Raw genomic sequence first — 12,946 nt, 5'->3', positions numbered from 1 at the left:
AATCCTTCACAAATAGTTACTTTCTGAAACAGAAGAAATATTGTGTGTCAATACCGTGAACAATCTCATCAGTGGATCATTTGTTCTTGGAATTCCTTCCTTCTTTAGTTTAGCAAAGTCGGTGACAAGGCTAGCAGGGTCTGGTGCTATGGTCTCTTCTAGAAGACCTGAGGGAAAAGGGCAGCACTTCACTCCATCTCCCAGTCCACCAAGACCTGCAGTTTGCTGTCAAGAAAATTTGAGTGCCAGCTTGCTTCTGTTGGCCATCACAGGGGTATCACTTCCTATAATGCAACTGCAAAGAGCTGCTGGTGTTTAAATACGGCTCTGGTAATCCCAGAAAGTCCTGGCAGTGGCCAGTACCTTTGCTGCTGGTAGCACAAGAGAACAGCAGCACAGAAGCATGGTGCATACATGCCAGAGCAAATGGAGAGAACCCATCCAAGAAACACCCCGAAATTGACACTTAGCAAATTATTGGTGAAATTCAGCCTTAAAAGTCAGAAGATAAAAAGGAACTCTAGATTATCAGTTTACTGGAAAAACAGGTAATTTTGCAAGAAAGAGTTCAATAGACGTCTTTTCAATAAGATTTTTCAATGGCTTAATTACATGATAGACAAATAAACATAAAAGTTTTGGATCTGTGCTGGTTATTGTCTAACAACAGCCTTTGGGGTCGAGTCACTGCATGTTTTCAGAGGCCTCAAGTGTGAAATGTTGAAGAAACTTGCAGCCAAAAAGCAGCTCTCTGCAAGGAACAAACCTTAAAGCAAAACCAGCAAGTTTCTGTCTCAGTGAAGTATTTGTAAATCCTGATAAAATTTAAGTATCAATGTTTGTAACGGTTTTCCATCCGAATCTGAAAACTGGTCAAAAGATGTTTCATCATCTGCAACTGTCGGCAATCTGATATTAACAAGAGAGAAATTAGAGAAACTGAGAAGTGAACCCTTTCTATCTTCTTAACTCGTACCAAAAGGGATGTTGCTCCTTTCTCGCCAATAATTTTTTCAAACTCACAAGATTCCTGCAGACATGAATTGTCTTGTCTATGTTTGGGATCAAGGGAATATTGCTTATTTCTTTGTATTATCTTAAACTAGTTTTTCACTTGCCTAAATAATATGTTTGCTTAAAATAAATAAGTTCTATTTCAGTTCATTGAAGTAACCTGGCAAAGTATCTTTTATTCTAGGTCAGAGTAATAGAGAAACAAATTGATCATTTTGGTGATTAAAAAAGACATACTTTGCTATGACTTGTGGAGTAGTGGGGATTGATTACCAACACACTCATCGCGCCATTCATAACACAGATTTAAGAATCAATGGACAATCCAGTTAATTTTCTTTAATTTCTGTACTTCTCTCTGGGTGAATGGTACTACAATGACAGAGGTTTAGATGGTTCTACAGTTTTACATTCCTTGTGCCAATTTGAACTTTATTTTTGGTAAGTTCAATGCAAAGATTTTACTGTACCTAGCAAGATACTAATTAAAATTATGGGCAATTTAATACTCTTAATACTCACAAGTGGACAAATGCATCACATCAGTTCATTACGTAGTAAGACAATTGCCTCACATTACAAGTAAAAAAAATACTGTTCTTAAAGTTGTTTAACATTCATGTCAACATCAAATTAAACCTGCATTTCTAACTTCCCTTGTAGCTCTTGCTTTGTCTTTATTACAGAAGAAAAAATTTGAATTCTAAAACAGTGGTAGAATTGACCAAAATGTTTGCAACAAGTGAAGCTTCAACAGTGCTCATGGCATAACTTTTGTAAATGAGTTCATAAAAATCTGGCTTTGGTACTGGTGCTAAGTAAACATTTGTCAAGAACTACAATTATCTTCAAAATGGTACTTACCTTGTGCTCTCATGGAATCCACCAAACACCAAGATCTGTCTCTTACAAACAACCATCCGATGTCCACTTCTACCTGATGGTCCACCAGTGGCCCTAATAATGAAAAAAGTTATATGACAGTTAAAAGTACCATAAAACAGTAAAGCCAAAAGACCCTTAATGGCTTCCAAACTACAAGTTGTGCCGAAGATTCAATAGGAGGAATAGAAAGTGAGAACAGTTGCAAGATTTTCATCATAGAAGGACAACATCTTCATAACTCAGAGGTCTTTTACTAAGATGTACTAAAATTATATCACTGATCAACATAATTCTTTACAGGCTTATTGAATTATTTAAACTTACTAAGAGGAATATCTTTCTCTCCACTGAAACAACCCAGTCTCTATGGTTTTATTCACAGGAGGTCTTCAGCTACGGCATCACCTTGCCAGAAGCTCGTGCTTCAAATCTCACTCCAGGATTTGATGGCCACTGAAAATGTGTTCATAATGCAGTCACAGCCAGATTGAATGCAAATCTGCAAATCCGTTCAACTTGCAGCATGGTGGCTCAGTGGTTAGCACTGCTGCCTCACAGCGCCTGGGATTCTGGCTCAATTCCACCCTCGGGCAACTATCTATGTGGAGTTTGCAGATTCTCCCCGTGTCTGCGTGGGTTTCCGCCCACAGTCCAAAGATGTGCAGGTTAGGTGGATTGGGCATGGCAAAGGCAGGGATAGAGGGATAGGTGAGTCTGGATGGGATGCTCTTTGAAGGGTTAATGTAGGTTTGATGGGCTGAAAGGCCTGCTTCCACACTATGGGAATTCTATGATTTTATGCCAATGATGGGTGATAAAAATAGAAGTAATTCCTAGTCAGCGATGATTAGTGTGGGGTGCCAGACCTGAAGATATAAACTCTGGCTTCAGGCTAACATCACCTGTTCCAGGAAAAACAAGCTATGTAACACAGACATACACATGTGCTCTGTCTCTGAACGTGGGAAATCTCTTAAGTCTAGATTTCAAGTTAAAATTGTCTGTCCTAGCCATTAAAGTTCTTGTTGTAAATACCACACAAAATAAAACTGTCACATTCAGGCAGACTTCCCAAAGGACACAATTCAAGTGAATTAACTGTAACAGAGAAGAGTGGTTAAATCGTTGCTATTGACACCAAGTTGCATGGCTACAATATAAAATTAAAATGATGAAACATCCTTTAATTTGGTTCCTGATTTTCCTGAAAGGTTTTCATAAACTTCAATATGCTTAGTTTTCTATCCTTTCCTACAAAATCATTCATGCATATTCAATAACTGTTCATCTGTAAAACTATCCATAATAATGTAACTCGGATGACTTTTCGGAAAAAGAAACCTACCCCAAATGAAAAGACTTCCTGTTGGAAAGTATGATGCCACAAAGGAGGATAATTTCCGTTAGCTGATATTTATAGCAAGACTAAATGCCTTCTTTACACAGATGCTTCGAATTTCACTAGAAATAACAAATAGTGCTAAATTTCTTTTTTACCCACCCAAGTATTACAAATCACTTTGGGATCTTTGCAAATAAAATTATAAGAATTGGAAAAACTCATATAGACATTGCCATTATTATAAGAATTTCACATCTCCAAAATATCAGCTTCTGCTCGAGTTCAACCATCTTTCTCTGGATCCAATGAGCCTTTCATTTTCCATTGAGAACACTGGGCTATACTTAAATATGTTTAGAGTAAAATAATCAAATTACATAAATCTCATCTGCTTTAACAGTAAACTTTAGCTATCATGGTATGCTAAGCAAAAAACATAGGCCAGGATTTTCAATGCCAAGGTAGGCCTCCCCATACCTTATAGGAACAGGATTAGCCCATTTAGCCCCTCGAGATTTTGCACCATTCAAGAAGATCATGGTTAATCTGTGGTCTAACTTCATATGCCTGGCCTTGGCCTATATCCCTTGTTTAACAAAAATTTATCTATCTCAGTTTTTAAATTAACTGATCTAGTATCCACTGCCATTTGTGAAACAGAGTTCCAAACATCTACCATCCTTCTACCCTTTGCGTGTAGAAGTGCTTTAATCACACTGTAAGTTTCCTCTCTCCAACTTTTTCAAGAATCAAATTTGGAAAAAGGTTTGAGCAGCCAGGCCAGCACTGTGGGAGAAAGAGAGGGATGGAGGAAGCCTCTCCAGAGCTTGTGGCTGCTGCTAATTGGAAGGGCCTCAAAGGGACGCTGCCATCAGGCATATAAATAGCTCCCTACAATCATTCTGGTCGAGCTCCTTCAGTTGACTATTAACTAATTTCATCTGTTCCCTACTTGATCAGGCCCTCTCCCCAACCCCATACCACTTTTGGGAAAATAACGACGAAGTGGGACAGAGCCAGGAAAACGACACTCGGGTTGGTGGTGCTCACTGGTGCCACCAGCTTTTGCCAACAACACCACCTCCTGCTCAAACTCCAGCTCCAGACATTCTACTCCTCGACTCCTTATTAATGTGCATTAGTCTAGATTTCAAGGGACAATACAGGAAGAAGTGGCTACAGGACAGGTAAGTGCAGCTCAGACGTGAAAATGTACTGTATTGTCCATACCAGCTATTAATAAAGTTATTAAATAATATACAGCAGCCTTGGACTTACAAAAGGCAGCAAAGGAACTAAAAGAAAAGCAAGAAGGTGCAAAATGGGAGAATAACTAGGTCATCAGAACAAACAGAATTATTTTCTGAAATAGGAAGAAAAGGAAAGTCTTAGGGAGCTCTGTAAAGAGCCAATTCCATTGACTCCAGTTTTTGCTCGGGCTCCTTGATGCCACTTTTTTTTAAAAATGTTCATTCACAGTACATGGGCATCACTGGCCAGGCCACAGACCCAAGTTGTGACCATGCAGCCAGACCCAGAATATCCTTCTAAACTACGGATGAATGCCACAGTATAAAAATGATTAAGCTGGATTAAGTCTGTCGGACTGAGTGCAAGAAAGAAATGCACACTGTTTAAACAATTATGATCTTTGTTCAGTGTATCTATTTAGGCATTATTATTTGCTTATTTTGTTCAAGTTTGTGTAAAAGATTCCTTTGATGTTTCAATATAAACTTAGTGTCCTGTTACATACTTTCTTATCTTCAGTCCTTCCACAGGTGACATTTCAAATGATTATATTCTATTTAGTCAGATTCTAACAAACGTTCAGCATCCTCACAGCTGGGACCTTAATGTTGAAAAGTAGCAGGAGTAAGAGGAGAAGACACTGTGGCTAAGCATACAACTCAAAAGGGAAAGTAATAGGAAAGACACGATTTTAACATTCTCCTTTATATTCATCTTCATGTTGCCTCCTACTCTTTTCTCCCACTTTTCTCCAACCTCTCCCCCTCATTTTTTATTCAAATTAACTTTATGATCCTGTTTGGGCCAAAAACTGTACTCCCAGTGTTTAACATCATAGAAAACTGACTAGTAAATGACGTGCAAATGCTGATACTTCTTGCCCATATTACTCTTAATATCTCAGTCACAATATCTCAGTAATGTCTGTACAACATGTAGACTGTTAAATTGCTAACTAAATATTTACAATGGGGTAGTGTCAGCATTTAGTTACACTATAATTCGCCCTTTGCAGCTAGTTGCTGTTTCGGAGCCTTCCTACCTCTTCATCCCAGCCATTGTGGCTTTACTGGCCAAACTCTCTACCTTAAGCATCAATTTTAAATTTATGAATACATTCTTTCAGTTCTCTCAACACTTAATGTCTCCTTATAGTCCCTATCTCAGCCTCGGTCCCAGTCAACTGATCTATCCTGAAAAATAGCTATCGGTTAGCTTTGTCTGATCTTACCCACCAAAATTATAAGCTTTCAGGGTCCGTCACATCTACATAGCAGATTGAATTGTGGGGCCCAACTGAGAGTTGGAACAGAGGGAGTTGGGTCCTAAAAAAGTCACCTACAAATAGTCTGCCAGTTTCTTGACATCCCCATTTCTGATGCAAGCAAATTTTGTCAAACTAGGTTTGAGTCTGGTAGGGGAATCAGCGGCAATGAAGTAGGCATATAATTTGGCTCATTAAAAGCCTTGATAACCCAAGTTGAAGTAGGCTAAGAAGGGTTTTTCAGTCAGCTTCCAGTTCCCCAAAGCTACTGGAAGGCAGCAGTATGACTGAGTGAATGCACTTAAGCTGCAGGCTGGAGTTTCAGGGTGATGCAGTGCTCCAGGCAGACCTACAGGTTACACCTAGTGTGTGTACAGCTAAAGACTGTTCAATTGCTGTCATTCACCTACACTCCAACACACAACAGTGGTGCACTGGTTGCATTTGTTTCTTTCATTTCAATTTTAAAAAATTTTTGAGAGTCAACTTTCAGGTTGAAATGCCTTTTTAGTGAATCTCCTCTGCAACCTACTACACTTCTCAAGACAGAAGCCTTTGATTGGCCACTTAATGCTAATTATGGTGATGTAGTTTTTTTTAAGATCATCTTGCTCAGAAATGTTATTACATACCTCTGGAACAGGTGGGATTTGAACCCGGGCCTTTTGGTTCAGAGGTACATCTCCACGTAGTTTAAACCCCAAAGAGAAATGCTTCCAACTGGGATAGGTTCGGGGTCTGCAAACAATTCAACCTCGTTCTTTACCCTGTAATTCAACCCTTTATCTTGAAATTCTTAGCCAGCTTACTCTTATACATGAATTTTTCCCTCAGGACTTTGTTTGACATTCTTTGATGTTTTCTATATTCTGTTCAAATTTCTGACCCATCACCATTTTGTGTAATTACATACATTAAGTCTGATGCTATTTTTAACTTTTTCCAGTTAATCACTGATGGTGGGTTCTTCTTTTGGACTTTTTTCTCTCATGTTGGAATATATTTACTCTGTGCATTCTAACATATCCTCTTCAACATCTGTGACTGTATCTCTATTGACCAATTCTGTAATCTAATTTGCCAGTTCACATTAGCTAGCTCATAGTTGCCTATATTTGAACTTCAAACACTAGTCTTGGGCTCATTCTTCTCTCCTTATAAAATTCAGTTGTATTATGATCACTGCTACCTTGGGTGCATTCACAGCAGGGCCATTTATTAATTCCATCACATAATACCAGGTCTAGTCTAATAAAAACAGGAACTGTTGGAGAAACTCAGCATCATTAGTGGAGAGAGATACAGAGTTAACATTTCCATTCCAATATATCCCTCCTTCAAAATTCAGTCTACTGTAGCCTGTTCTCTGCTTCGTTCCAGTACAGAGTGAAAGATCTGCACTTACTAAGATATCTTCCCAAACTCTTACAGCGGAGTTAAGGGAAATGGAATACAAAGGAGTGCAAGGGGGGTAGGAGAAAGGACCTAGTCAACATTATGCAAGGCAAGTGACTGGATCAAGGATAAGAACAGAGAGAGGGTGCTACTCTATGGCAGAAGGCAAAGTTAAATTACAGGGGACTGAACGCCTGCAGGGTGAGAAGATTGGAATGGTGAATCATCTCAAACATTGAAGTGACATGCCCCAACAACTGGATAACAAAGCAACGTGAGTAGCATCAGATGCAGGGTATTATTACCAAGCGCAATATTTGAAACTTGAACACAAATGAAAATATATTGAGTTTATGTCAGCTCCCTGCCACACAGGACTTCATTTAACAAATCACTTGTGTTTTCTCAAATTGTTAAGTGGGGAATCTTGTCATCTGAATCTGTAACATTTTGCTTGCAAAGATCCTAATTACAAAGTGATGAGCATTCAGTTCTGAAATAAAATATTGGAAAAGAATTTCTGTCTTAGGTTCAATCAGTAAATTATGGCCAAAATACATCAGAAATTACATTGCGCAACCTAAATTGTATATCAAATGTAATCATTATTCTTTTGTTCCCTTATAAAGTATTGCTTGACGCAGACTCGTAACCTAATTTAGTTTATTAATATAGCTGAAAACAGATTTATCACATAAAAGTAACAACATTTAGTGAAAGGTGTCAGTCCAACGCCTATAATCGCTTTTAAAATGACTGAAAATAACTTGTAAAAATGATACTGAACCATTCACTGTTTTCAAATAGTTCCTTAGAAAATTAACATTTTTTGATATGCACCTAGGAAAATGAGCATAAACTTGAACAAATACAAATAGCACAAGCTCACACTGTTTCCATGATCAGTGAAGTGGAAAGGAACTGATTTGAGTGAACTCAATCTTGAATTCCCATAACACATTGCAGAAACTGGAGGTTAAACTGACTTGGCCTTAACTCAGTTACATTTAACATTTCCTGAACTTCAGCGCTGGTTCAGTTGATTCAGACCAGATTACACCATCAGGTATGAAGGAGGAGTAACTCTACCCCATTGTACACATCGTCCAGTGTTCTGAACCTGTGTGTTACTTTTTCTTCACATGGAATTGCATTTAAAAATAATTTTACTCGCATGATTATTTCTTAATGTTTATTTTCCTTGGTAATAATCCAGTATTACATTTATTCAGTTGTTTATATTTTACAGGAACAATGCAATTAGTACAGCATTGTCAAGCAGCTGATGACAACACAAACAATTTCAACAGCCAACAAGAAAGAGCTCCGAATCATTGCAAATTGCAGGCTATTTTTATATTATTTCCAACCAAACAAGTCTTCAGAGCTGTTAACCGCCCACACACCTTTCAGAGACCTGAACTTGTTCCAATGAAAGACTCTCTAAGCAACCTCGGACTGAGGGTAATTCAAATATTTGAACAGGCTCACAGCAATGCAGATGTGCTGCTATAATAAAACAAAGAACTGCGTACACTGGAGATCTGAAACAAAAACAGAAATTGTTGGAGAAACTCAGCAGGTCGATAAGGTTTCACCAGACTCGAAATGTTAACTCTGCTTTCTTCCCACAGACGCTGCCAGCCCTGCTCAGTTTCTCCAGCAATTTCAGTTTTTGTAACAGACGTTCTGGGGTTGGTACTGCACTGATTCAAGTCTAGATGGAAGTAACTTGATCAAGGACTTAAGAAATTTACAATAGGTAGTTTTTTAGAATCCACATCTGTGATTCTGACTCCCAGACAGACTTATCTAAAAATGTATGGAAATGTGACAATTTGGAATTTATAAAGCATTTTGTACTGAAAAATAGTAAATTTGTATCTACAAAACCAAATCAGCAGAACCTGGACAACTTTTTTTTGGGGTTTACAATATTGTGCATAAATTTATTTAGATTATATAGAATCAGCAGCTCAGAAACAGGTCATGAAGGTTAACTCCGCAATGTTAGTATAAATAGTCCACATGAACCTGCTCCCACATTCCCACCTTAAGTTTGGATCCCTCTATGTCCTACTTCCTCACACATGCAACCAAGCTCCATAGAAAGGACCAATGCTGTCTGCAGACTATGTGACAGAGTTCCACATTTTTGTCATGGTTATAGAAGACTTCATTGCACAGATAACTGGCACTTCAATATCATTCAATACCTCAATAATAGAAGATGTACTTCTGTTGCTTCGCAAGGGTGCAACCAAATTTATATTGCTCCCCACAATGCGCAAATCAATCTAAAGAACAGCAAAAAAACTTCATAAGTGATGATAGCGAGATTTCAGTATCAGAAACAGTACTTTTCTGCTGCACAGCCACAAGACAGCAACAATCTCTGCCAATAGAATGTTCTGCCATTAGCTCCCTATTGTGACCTGAACAGATGACTTCCCCATGTCAGGTCACAGTTTGACATACAAAAAGAACATGAGTAGATTCTTTCTAATGCCCAAGCATTTACAGGCATGTTTGTCTACTCAGTCACAAGAACATTCAACTGAGTAAATGATTCAACTTCTGCACCTTCTTAGAAGGAGAACCAATGATAGGGAGGAGTGACTGTTACAGGTGAGTCTTTTATTTGCACTCTATTAATTATTCCTTGGGCTCCTTCCCTGGTGGGGATGGTTAGTCAACAGCCATAAAAGAACCAGAAATCAGGTTTGTAAAGGACTTTGATTTATGAACTATAAATCTTCATTTTATTTTCCAAATTATTAATAAAGAACTTCAATTTTACACAAGATGACTTATTTGTAAACTCATTCATAGAGTGTGGGTATCACTAGCTAAGCCAACATTTACTAGCCTGTCCCTAACTGCCCTTCAGAAGGTGGTGGTGAGCTGCTTTCTTGAACTGCTGTTGTCCTTAGTGTGCAGGGTCACCGACAGTGCTGTTTGGAAAGGAGTTTCTGGATTTTGATCCAGACATAGCAAAGGAACAAAGAACATATATTTCCAATTCAAAACAATGTGTAGCCTGGAGGAAAACTTGCAGGAGGTAGTGTTCCTGTGTTAGCTACCACTCTCACCCCCCACATTTATCGTGGTTGCAGATTTGGAAGGTGGTGTCAAAGGAGCCTTGGTGATGTTGCAGCATATCTTGTAAATGAGACACATTGCTGCCAATGAGCGTCTGTGAAGGGAATGTTTTGGAAGATACTGGATGAAGTGTCCATCAAGCAGGCTGCATTTTCCTGGACGGTGTTAAGCTTCTTCTCTGTTGTAGGAGCTGCACTCATCCAGGCAACTGGAGAGTATGCAATCACATTTTCGACTTAAGCATTGTAGACAGTATACATGCATTAAGAAGTAATAGAGTTATAGAGCATGGAAAGCTGGCCCTTCAGCCCAACTCGTCCATGCTAACAAGGATTCCTAAACTGAACAGTCCCACTTGCCTGCATTTGGCCCATATCCCTCTAGATCTTTCCCATCCATTTATTTGTCCAAATGTCTTTTAAATGTTGTAATTGTACCTGCATCCACTATTTCCTCTGTGTCTTCCGGCATCTCACATGTCGATAATGCAAATATCTCTGCTAGCAGCCCTGCAATTTCTTCGCTAGCTTCACAATATCCTGAGATACATTTGATCAGGTCTCAGGAACTTATTGCCATTTATGCATTTTGAGACCTCCAGCACCTCCTCTTATGTAATACGGGCTCTTTTTAAAATATCCCTACTTCTTTCCCCTAGTTCCCTATCTTCCATGGCTTTCTCCACAGTAAATACTGATGCCAGATATTCATTTAGGATCTCACTCATCTCCTGTGGTTCCACACATATATGGCCTTGTCGATCTTTAACAGGCTCTATTCTCTCCCAACTTACTATACTTATACAGTCTCTTTAGATTCTCCTTTACCCTATCTGCTAAAGCTTTCTCATGTCCCCTTTATGCCCTCCTGATATCCCTTGAGTATACTTCTACACTCAAGGAATTCACTTGATCCCAGTTGTCTATATCTGACGTAAGACTCCTCCTTTTTCTTGATCACAGCCTCAATATCTCTAGTCATTCAGTATTCCCTACTCCTGCCAGCCTTGCCCTTCACAGTAACAGGAACATGTTGGCCCTGTACTCTTGTTATCTCACTTTTGAATGCCTCCCTCTTGCCAGACATCCCTTTATCTGTGAACAGCAGCCCCCAAGCAACTTTTGAAAGTTCCTGACTAATACCATCAAAACTGGCCTTGCCAGCAATTACTGGCTGCAGAATTCACCAGACCTCTTCTTGGAACACAGTATCTATATGACTGGTTCAGTTCAGTTGCTGATCAATGATTATCCCAGGATACTGATAGTGCTGTTCTCTTGATGGAGAAGATCATTATGTGGCTCTTTGTGACACAAATGTTATTTGCCACTACTGGCCCAAGCCCAAACGTTGCCCAGACCTTGCCACTTTTGGACATGGATTGCTTCAGTATCTGAGTCGTCATAAACGATATTGAACGCTGTGGAATTATCAGCAAACATACATCTGACTTTATCATAGACAGAAGCTCATTGATAAAGCAGCCAAAGATAGTGGGCCTAGGACACTACCCTGAAAAATTCCTGCAGTGATGTCCTGTGGCTGTGATGATTGACACCAACAACCAAATCCATCATGCTTTTAACTCAGCATCACTCTAACCAGAGGAGTTTCTGTGCTCTTTCTATCCAAATCCTTTTACTACATGCACATGCAATCCATTGAAACCAGGGAAGAACAATAATTGGACTCAAAACTTCACCACTGTTTCTCTCTCAACAGATACTGTCAGACCTGCTGAGTGTGTCCACCACTTACTATTTTTATTTCAGATCTCCAGCATTTGCGACATTTATTTGCGTTATCCTATCTGAGTTTCATGGGTTTATTAATTATCTCCCTCCTTTCGACTTCACATTTCTTTTACCTTTTCTGCGTTCTTCTTCACAATGTCCACCATGTTAATCTCCCAGGTAAATACTAAAGGTACATTAATTATTTAACGTTTCTGCTATTTCGCTGTCATTACTCGAGAGTGTATTACATGTATCTCTTCACAGCCCTATCCTGACTTTTCTATTGTTACTCATGTACATGCAAAAGATTGTTGATTTTAATATTTCCAAGCAGTTTAATTGTCAAAGCGAAAGTATTAATTCTTTATTTTTAGAGTCATAGAGATCTACAGCACAGAAAAAGGCCCTTTGGCCCATCACACCCATCCAGCACTGGGCCCATGGCCTTCTATGCCTTAGCATTGCAACTGCACATCTAAATACCTTGTTTACAGATCTTTCTAACTGTCATATTTTTCATTTCTGTCAGTCTCTTATTTGTCTGCGCACTGAGAGCATGTCATTTTAATTTCAGTTTTAAACTTTCTTCTTTATTTGCCCATGGTGCATCATTACTGACTAATTTATTCTTGCTTTTCAGTGGGCTAGATTCCTTTTGAATTATATAAACATCTTATTGCAGGTGCTGTGGAATCACAAATCATTTTCTTTAAAAACTGAAACAAGTGAATTGTTTGACAATTTTCGAAGATTGTAAAGTACTTTAAATCTTGTTAATATAGATGGCCATGTTGGAAAATTTGTCTACCTGCTAGATTTCCATACACCACACTCCAAGGGACCAAGTGAGGGCTTGGGACAGCAGATGCATGATGGGGAGGGAAGCAACGTAGCAAGAGGAATGGTCTGGGAGAGGCAGTGAACAGGAAATCAGAGAGCAAGAAGGTCACTGAGTAG

The 12,946-nt window shown here is 38.9% G+C and overlaps 1 protein-coding gene across 8 annotated transcripts in view; it reads right to left on the bottom strand.

Moving 5' to 3' along the window:
* klhdc4 (kelch domain containing 4) overlaps nucleotides 1-12,946 on the bottom strand; it is a 100,144-nt gene that overhangs the window by 54,945 nt on the left and 32,253 nt on the right. For all 8 annotated transcript variants that reach the window (XM_048605724.1, XM_048605729.1, XM_048605731.1 and 5 more), the window contains one exon: nucleotides 1,879-1,971. In XM_048605724.1, coding sequence (XP_048461681.1) covers nucleotides 1,879-1,971 — 93 coding nt within the window. The remainder of the gene's footprint in view (nucleotides 1-1,878; nucleotides 1,972-12,946) is intronic.

Source organism: Rhincodon typus, chromosome 15 (genome assembly GCF_021869965.1).
Source record: "Rhincodon typus isolate 14 chromosome 15, sRhiTyp1.1, whole genome shotgun sequence".
NCBI lineage: Eukaryota > Metazoa > Chordata > Chondrichthyes > Orectolobiformes > Rhincodontidae > Rhincodon > Rhincodon typus.
The sequence above is the reverse complement of the archived record's forward strand: the minus strand, read 5'-3'. Positions and strand labels throughout refer to the sequence as shown.